Genomic DNA, 9,540 nt, shown 5'->3' with positions numbered 1-9,540 from the left:
TAAGACCAAAAAAACCAGCCATAGAATGCAAGAATTTAAAAAAAAAAAAAAAGAAGAAAAAAAGAATCAATCCTTAAGTATTTCAGTGGCTACCTCTGTTTAGGTGGATTGTTTCACTTAATAAAATGCAGGTCAGGCCATATGCTAAAGCAAATGCTAATCTGTGGCTTTAATGTTCAGTAAGGAAGCCCTGCATAGATGCTGCAAGTGTGAAACATGAGTTTGTAATGATATAGCGCAACAAACCACATGTATTAGTCAGGAAGTGGGGATTGTCATTAAAATGAAACAAGAGTGAAAACCCAGTACGATAAGAAGAAAGTGAGGTATACTGAGATTACATGTAAAGTTTCCAAAAGCGATAGCTCGAGAAATAAGCCATGAAAAACATCTGGGATTGTTTGACATAAATGGAAGCTGCAGTCAGCTGTTGGACACAGTACAGTATAAAAGTGCTTAAGGAATCACTGGTGAGAGAGACGCTCTTCAAAGGCAGGACAGCAAGCATACTATAGGACAATCTCCAGCAATTCACTTTTGCATAGCTAGTGCTGATAATCAAGAATACAGCGTGATGAAAACCAAAATGAAAAGCTCTTTGAAAAAGTTGGTGCCATTTCTTATTCAAATCAACTGAGAAAAAAATGTAGTTGCTGAAAGTTCTTTGAAAGTTAAATATATGATCTGAAAAAACTGCTGAAAGATTACTTTGCATTAAATCTTGTGGCAGATAAAGACAAAGTCAAAGGCTGCAATGTATCACAGCAACTCCTCCTTTTCAGTTTGCAGGCACTTCGTAGTGACTAGCATTGAAAGTAGCTGGAGGAAAAAGGCAGGACTGGAATTCACTGTGCATTAGCAGTTATGCTCAGAAGCCTCCCAGTGATCTTTTACAGCATAGAGTATGCAAGAACATTTTCTTCTGACAAAAGATTCCTCACAGCACTAAAGATGAAGCAATAAGGATAGCCATCTGAGCCATCAAAGATGTGGGCTTAAGAATAAGACAATTCTCATATTACAAACACAAGCACCATTTTTCTAAAAGAAAAAAAAAAGAAATTAATCAACAGCTAAGTTTGTAAAACAATTATTTTAATTTTTCATATATGAGTACTTATCACTGTCATTAACAGAATATTTAAAAGCACCTGTTGTGTTGGCATAACACAAATTGTATCTCTTGCAAAACTTTTTGGTGAATTACAGATTTTTATGCCTGCATCTTTGTTGTGACATTCTCCTGGAATTCATCAAGCCGGTATGGCAGCCTTGCTGCCACAGCCATAATCCCACAGCACGTAAGTGCCTTTAACTTCAGTTATGGATGGGGAATAAAGTTACCAAAAGGCTATGTTACCAGCCCAAGGTCACCCAGAAAGTTTGCGGCAGAATAAAGAGCTGAAATCAAGGCTTACAATACCAGAGGTCAGCCTTCCTCCCTTCCAAGCATCAGTTACTTTTCATTCATACATTCAGATAAGAAACCTGATTACAACAATGAGGGACTTACAAGCACAGCTTACTTAATGTACATGACAGGAATGGTCAGCAGTTAACATCACACATGTGGAAGTTAATTCAGGAAATGTAAATGTGCTGCTTCATTTAGCTGAAAACATCTACTTCAATAAACATCTACTTTGTCTTAAGTCCCACTGTTTCATTTCAAATGTGTTATCATTTTTCAGTATACTCAATTCATAAGTCAGATAAAAAAACAACTTACTGAATAGCACCATCTTCCATGCAGGTAATATAAAAAAGGATCTTGAGGCTTAAGTTCAATTGCTTTGTCTAGGTGCTCCTATTAGAAAGAAAATCAGTGTCACTTTAGATGTTTGTTTGGCAAGTGTGTTTACATTCTAAGAAGTTTGCTGCAAATCATAAACAAATTCAGAAGTTCTCTTCTGCTGCAATTCTTTTCTGACAACCTAAAAACATTTTAACTAGCAAACCCATTCCTCATGGAGCGAAACCACAAACAAAATTATTTAGCAGCTTTGCACACAATGCAAGAAGGCATGCTGTATTTAGAACATGACTAAGCAGCTCTAAAGTTCAATCAAAGAACTCAAGAACTTTTGTCTTAAAAAGGCCACAACTTCAATTAAATTAATTTGCAGTTAGTATTAGGAAACTGTCACACACCAAACCAGTGAGAAAGCAACCACTCTCTTTGATAGTTCTCACATGCCAGCACCCATCACTGAAGCATAGTCTCTTCCACCCTGGAATGTGACTGCCCCAATGAAATGGTACATGACACAACAAATTGTTACTAGAATATGACATTCTGAAAATAAAATGGTTCTATTTATAGTGAACCCACAAAACCTAGAAAGCATCTAATGAGGTGCTTCTTCCAAAACCATTTTCATTACAGATCACGAGTATCTTTATTTCACTCTTTAATTTACCAAAGCAAGCTCTTATTGCTCAACCTGCGTTTGAAGAAAAAAGAAATATGTTATTTCGCCCCTAACTACCATTTGCCTCTCAAAATAAATTTCACTTCTAAGGTTTCTTTCCCCTCCCCTTGATATCTCTGTTTTCTAATTAAGCCAGTTACTAAAATATCTGAGATCTAAGAGCCTATTATTCTATCATTTTGTCCACAAACTATTCAGATAGGAGCTATGTTTTCATGCTATCATCTTCCCAAATCCTTAACATTTCCAAATGATTCACACGAATTTCAGTAGCTACTTCTGAAGAGGAAAACCTCCCTGAAAAGGCTACTGCTAACACTGCAGGCTCTTTTTAAACTCCATCCTCAAACAACTGCAGCACTTGTGGTGTCATTTTCCTTTCGTTCCTAGCTTGTCCCCGTGCTCAGGGCTTAGCTCCTTGGCACAGCTCAGATGTAGTTAATGCTCTCTTATAGGAAAGCTCCGTGACACTCCAAGCCCTAACACGGACATGATGTGATAGAGACCCATCCCGGGCATTCCCTGGGAAGTGGAACACTTCTGCTGCCTCTCACTGACACCCGGAAAGGGGGGACACCGGCTGGGAGGGCAAGGGATGGAAAGCGCCTAAGGAACGCCGCGGAGAAGGAGGGGGAGGGTAGCACATGTAACACAAACTGCTAACTCTAAGAAACACAGTTACCTTTGAAAGGACAGCGTTAAAACAAGTATTACTTCTTAAGGGTGGCATGGAGGATGATTGCAGAACTGTGTTAGTTCATCACTCAATATTTCATGTGTTTTTATTTTCTAAACAGAATTGTTACTCCCTTTTCCTCCCCCCTTTGACTACAAAAATAAAACTGAAATCTGAATGCTGTTCCCAGAATCCTACCTCAGTTCTTATATTTTGTAAGCATATAATCTATTTGCATACATAAAAACAACTTTTTCACTTTACCATCGACACCAAAATAGACCCGTGTGGCTGAATTACTGTGTTGGAAAAAGCTGTCTTAGACACTATGTAAGGAAATAATTTAAAGGAATAGCTTAAAAAAACCCCCAAATCCTACAAAAACATACCTTAAAGAGATAACCATTCCTGATTTTGTTTTGTACACTTTCAAACTGAGACATATAGCCACACATAATTGCAAACCTGAGAGGGGAAAAGAAAAACACACACACATACTTTTTGTAATTTAAATAAACCTTTGAAACAAATTACAAAATATTTCAATACCTAATTCACAGATTAACACCTGTTTTTCTTCCATCTTGATGGCTGGATAGAAGTTTGGCATGAGCTGTACATAGTCAGAAGCAGACAAAAAACCAAACCAAACCAATACAATACAACAATGGAAACAAGAAGTTGTTTAAATGACACTCTGAAGAAGTTTAAATGACACTCTTTGGGCTGTCAGGCAAGTGAAAAAACAGGGATTTCTCCTCCAAAATTTCTACCATTTAGATCAGAGCGCGACACTTCCAGACTCGCTCCAGCATTGACAGCAGTTTATCTGGACACACTGCGCTCTGCATTGCAATGCGCTGGGAACATGAACACCATCAGCCCTGCTACCTCACCCGCGAAGGCAAATCCCTGGGGGGTGCTCAGCAGAAAGCTGGGCAGACTTCAAAAATCGTTCACAGTTGCCTTCTACCTTTCTCAAGCATCTTGGTGCATTCCTGCACCTCTAGCATTCTTTTAATGTCTTTAAAATTATTTAAAAACATACACACACATTCTGCTCTAACAGGGTCACTACTGCTATTACTAGCTGCCTATTGCTAAGATTATTATTATTATTACTATTATTATTACTATTATTGCTATAAACTGGGGACACTGACAGTGATAAAAGAAATCTGAGCTAATTTCTATTAAAAATTTGTATTACTAAGCAGGTATAACTGAAAATATTTTCAGAGGTCCCTACCTACAAAGATTCAGATTTCCTAAGCAACACTATTGTCTTATTGGCACTCCACCTAAATTTCTATTGCTTTTTCCTTATTACTTCAACAGCTATAGAACCTGCTATGCATAAGGAATCTCTTGCACAGACGTCAACTGTACTTTCCCTGGACCTATTTTCATTGGTATTAAGACAACTTTGCATTTTTTTTATAAAACTAACAGAACCACCAAAGATATATTTAAGCAGCAAAAACTAATACAGATGATTTCTCTATTTTTTTCAGAATTTTGTTTTTGTATTAAAAATTTTACAGTGCAATATCAAATTAAAACAGAAATTAATCCTAAAGAGAGAAATCAAGTTGAAGTCCAGAGGAAAACATGAGAGTTATGCAAGAAACTTACCGAGTTAATTACGGTAACAGACCCACAATCTGTATGGCGCACACAGTTTTTAAGCATTACTAAACCTCAGCTTTCTTTAATTTCTTTATATAATGTAATTATTCAAGTTCCAGTGAATCCTCATTAAAATGTCACTGCTAACATAACTAAAGAAATTATTTTATTGCTTACAGTTATACCTAATGGTTTCAAGTTAGAAATACTCATGCTACAGGTGGTTGCATTTCTAGACAGCAAGTGTTCCCAGGTAAGGCACGCGAGTCAGCACAACAACAGCAGTTGAATTTGTACGAGCTCCGGACAGACCGTCAAACACTGCTGAGCAGGATGTGTGTTGCGACCAACGTGCACTGAACAAAATCCGGCTAACGGCACCACTACTTCTGACAGTTAAAGCTGCAGGGGGAGCGCGCCGCACATGGGAACGAGCTGCAATCGATGGAAAAAGCAAGGGGTGAGGGTCAGGAAAGTTCAGGTATTTAGAAAGAGGGGGAAGGTACCGAAAACTTTATCAGGCTTAAGTAACTCAGGCAACATTTCCCCTATTCCCTTCACTCATTAAGTGCTAATCAGATAAACTCAGCATACCATAGCTAAACGGATTGCTGCTACAAAAGAAAACAATGAAAAGCGAACAAGCTAATCCAGCATCTTGCAATATTTTCCTGTCTGTGCGTGACAAGAAAGAGGGCCTTAGTTTAAACCAGTTCAAAGAAAAACTTCTACTTACAGCTAAAATCTCTGGGGAGGGAAATCCCAGTAAAATTTTCAACAAATGAAAAATAAGCTAACCTACTAGCTTTAAATACATTTTATTTTTTCAAGGAAAGAATAAGAATGTCTTTCATGTATTAGCCTTTTTTTTTTTTCCCCTATTTTATACTTTTGAACTGGGCTAGGCAGGCAATTGGCATAAATCAATTATTTAAATTTTGGATTTCTATGGCATTTCACATATTCATTTTGTTTCAATAAAAAAAGGTTTTTTTCCCAGAAAAGAATTTTTACGCGTTTTAAATAATTTTCAAAGAGTTTAAAAAACAAAGCAAACCTTATTTTCACTGATCCAAAGGGTAACATTAAGAAAACGATCAGAGAAAACGAGGAAGGAACTAACTAGAAACGCTTCCATGCGGTTCCTGTCATTCAATCCCGAAACCATCGTGCCAGCTTTAGGGCCCGGCTCTCGGCCAAGCCAGCAGCCCGCCGCGGGAGCGCGGGTCCGGCGGGGCGAGCGCCCCGCGGGCCGCCGGCCCTCGGCCTTCCCTCCCCGTTGTCACCTGCCCCATCTCGTGGTGGCACTCGGACACAGCAGGCAGCCTCAGGGCCGGGGCCTTTCACTGCTTTTTTACATCGTCACCTTGTGCGCGATTATAAAAATTATGGAGGGGAAATTAAAAAAAAAAAAAACCAACCACCCAACAAAACCCCACACAATAACGTGCAAATATCCAATGAAATGGGTAAAGCGGACATATCTTTTACTAGAGCAAGCGATACTGGTTTTCCTTGCGGCCACTGCCTGCCTTGAGCCCTTTGAACATCAAGATTAAAATACCACTTACAATATCTTCACGGAGAAAAATAAAGAGAAAATGGTACCAACTAAGCGCTGCAAGGAAGTGACCTAACTGCTGAGCTAATGCTACCCCTGGATAATGTAAAAAACCAGCCACAGACACGTTCATCTAAATAAACATAACGATCATAACCTCACTGAGACAGACACAGTACTTTGTTAACATAAAAAAATGTTATTTCCAGGTGGAAGAAAAGTTACTGAAAACAGTGTAGAAGCGTAGAGATTAATTATCCACAACTAACACTCCTTTTCTAAGCACAAACGCAATCAAACTAACTCAGCAATAAGTCCGCACCACGTCCCTTTGCTACAAACGATGTCACTGAAACTCAGACTCACAAGAAACCGTAGTTGACAGAGATGGATGCCAAGGGCCTACGTGGCCCTCACGTAGAGGGGTCCAGATCGAGGTGAATTAATGTTTTCCCTTCTGGTGTTCCAGAATTTCTATATGTACTCTGACAAGATAAAACTGTAAGGGGCATACCTTACCTGCTGCAAAAGGAAGAGCAGTAGGTTGATCCAGCGAGTTTTATCAAGCATGTTCGCAAGCAACCTGAATTTTAATACCAAAAATGCAGAGAGACGCTACCAACATTTAGAGTCTGGCAACCACAGCTTATCCGATGAGAGATGGATTTACAGAGAAGATTTAAAGTCTCAAATCAAGATTAAGCCACATTAGGACACTCAAATACAGCAAGTTTTGCCTTTTCCCCGATAAATTTCATGGGGCCAAAATCAGAAATAACATACATCTTCCCAGGCTTGTTCCTCCCTCTTTTGCATCCCCTTCCACGTATCCCAACTCCAAAAAAACCCTCTTATTTCATGTAGACTTTGGAAATGTGTGGGTACAGGGCTTACATTTAGCAGTCTAGGTCTCCCTTTTAGCAACCTAGTATCAACATGGAAGTTTTTCTTAACTGTAATTGGTATGACTTTGTGAAAAGGAGGAGAGTTTTTTGATATTTTTGATATTTACTAATACCAAAGAACTTAATTCATCTGTTTCATACCCATTTTTCACTCCCTCCTCTTCACCCGAGACACATTCGACATGTAAGGTAGTATGACTAAAGGCTAATGTGTGGGTAACACAAGAGAGGCCCAGTGAAAAGAAAGTTCATTTCCATTCCAGTTCTAAATGTATTCTTGCGTCTCCCCATCTCTGCATGGCTCAGAGTCCCGTGCACCACGTCTTATTTCTTAGCCATCGACTCCCTCACTCACCAGTTTCACACACTTACGTATTCTGACAGTCTCTGCAATGCAGCCAGACCCTCAGGCTTTCTTTTTAATTTACTTCAATGAGATATCAATTCCTATGGAGGGACATTTTGCAACTTCTATTACTGTTTATGACCCCTGTTGCATTACCCTTCCAGAGATCACAGGTTTGCATACCTAAAATTGTATCACTTTCCTACCATGGTATTTCATCTATAAAAATGCATCTCATACAAGTTTCCATGGAAAAGTAAAATATCAGTTCGGTATCACCTTCCTCATGGTGGTGAGGGTAGGGAAGCAGTGGCTAAGAATGTGAAAGACTGCCAATGCACAAAGTAAAATGCACCAAGGTGCAAAGTGAAGTGTTTAGGTGGTTTTTTGTTCGCGGGGGTTTTTTTTTTTGCTTTGGGTTTTGTTTTCTTTTCTTTTTTTTTTTTCTTCTTCTTGGAATACAACTGAGTATACACTGTAGAAATTGGCAGAAATATAGTTTTTATATTAAAAATTCACCAAAGCACTGAAGCTGAGCTCCAGGGAAACATCAGATGTAGCACACACTTGTGTAGGTGACGCTTGTGAACACACGGGAAACAAACACATATTTTGGTAAAAAAAACCCCAAACAACCAAAAGTAAGGACATTTAAGAATTCTGGCTTAATAATTTATTGCAACACATACACTATACCAAAACAAGGAAAAATGCTGCTGTTAATGCATATTCACAGAAGTTCACCAGTAGAACATGTGGATGCCATGTTCTGGATTTCTGAGGCTGTAGAACCCACAACTGTGTTAAATTTCTGTGTTCCAGAAATTTAACTTTTATTTTTATAACATATTTTTAGTCATTATAGCTGCAAACACTATCTTGAAGAAATTAGCAGGATATAGTCTTTACAAATGTGGAAACAGAGTGAAACAATAGCTTTCAAAGATAGTAACACAACAATTCTCCTTGACAGAAATGTAATAGGGATCACTAGGTTGCCAGTATTATTTCCTCTGTGACCACCCTGTCAAAAAGCTTGTAGTAAATAGATCTTTTCACATTTCAAACCTACCTCCTCTGCACTTGCACGAGGATGCTGCCGTGTTTCACCAATGCACTGCTATTTCAAGAACCTTTTCCCAGGGTTCCCATCATACTCCTCCTCACAGGCTGGACTACAGACCTGAGCTCAGTCCCTTGCAAAGGGCTACTGTCATGCGAGTGCCAACACCTGCTACCTCCCTTCAGCGGGAGGCTGTCCTCGTTTCAGCAGGGATAGAGTTAATTTCCTTCCTAGTAGCTGGTACAGTGCTGTGTTTTGGATTTAGGACCAGAACAATGTTGGTAACACACCGATGTTTTAGTTGTTGCTAGGTAGTGCTTACACTAGCCAAGGACTTTCCAGCTTCCCATGCTCTACCGACTGAGAAGGCTGGAGGTGCACAAGGAGCTGGGAGGGGGCACAGCCAAACTGGCCACAGGGACATTCCATACCATGTGACGTCATGCTCAGTACATAAACTGGGGGAAGCTGGCCGGGGGGGCCGCTGCTCGGGGACTGGCTGGGCATCGGTCGGCGGGTGGTGAGCAATTGTACTGTGCATCACTTGCTTTGTGTATTATTATCATTATCATATTATTATTATTCTTATTTTATTTCAATTATTAAACTGTTTTTATCTCAACCCCCGAGTTTTTCTCCCTTCTACTCTTCCAATTCTCTCCCCCATCCCACCGGGTGGGGGGAGTGAGCGAGCGGCTGCGTGGTGCTCAGTTGCCGACTGAGGTTAAACCACAACAGAGGCGCAGAGAAACATCATTTCTGTACTGAAATACTCTACTGACCTGCCCTGTGGAAAAGAAAAACAAACAAACAAACAAACAACCCCCCCACTAGATTGTGATTTCTTTTTTTTGTGCACACAAAGTCACTTTTATCAGATCTAATCACTAACCCCAGCAACCACACAGTCCTAATGCACGACCTTCCA

The 9,540-nt window shown here is 39.5% G+C and overlaps 1 protein-coding gene across 2 annotated transcripts in view; it reads right to left on the bottom strand.

Moving 5' to 3' along the window:
- Positions 1-9,540, bottom strand: part of RMDN2 (regulator of microtubule dynamics 2) — a 50,050-nt gene that overhangs the window by 21,173 nt on the left and 19,337 nt on the right. For both annotated transcript variants that reach the window (XM_009283781.2, XM_009283782.1), the window contains exons 5-6: positions 3,498-3,573; positions 1,730-1,807 (exon numbers count right to left, since the gene is read on the bottom strand). In XM_009283781.2, coding sequence (XP_009282056.1) covers positions 1,730-1,807; positions 3,498-3,573 — 154 coding nt within the window. The remainder of the gene's footprint in view (positions 1-1,729; positions 1,808-3,497; positions 3,574-9,540) is intronic.

Source organism: Aptenodytes forsteri, unplaced genomic scaffold (genome assembly GCF_000699145.1).
Source record: "Aptenodytes forsteri isolate BGI_AS27 unplaced genomic scaffold, ASM69914v1 Scaffold309, whole genome shotgun sequence".
Classification (NCBI taxonomy): domain Eukaryota; kingdom Metazoa; phylum Chordata; class Aves; order Sphenisciformes; family Spheniscidae; genus Aptenodytes; species Aptenodytes forsteri.
The sequence above is the reverse complement of the archived record's forward strand: the minus strand, read 5'-3'. Positions and strand labels throughout refer to the sequence as shown.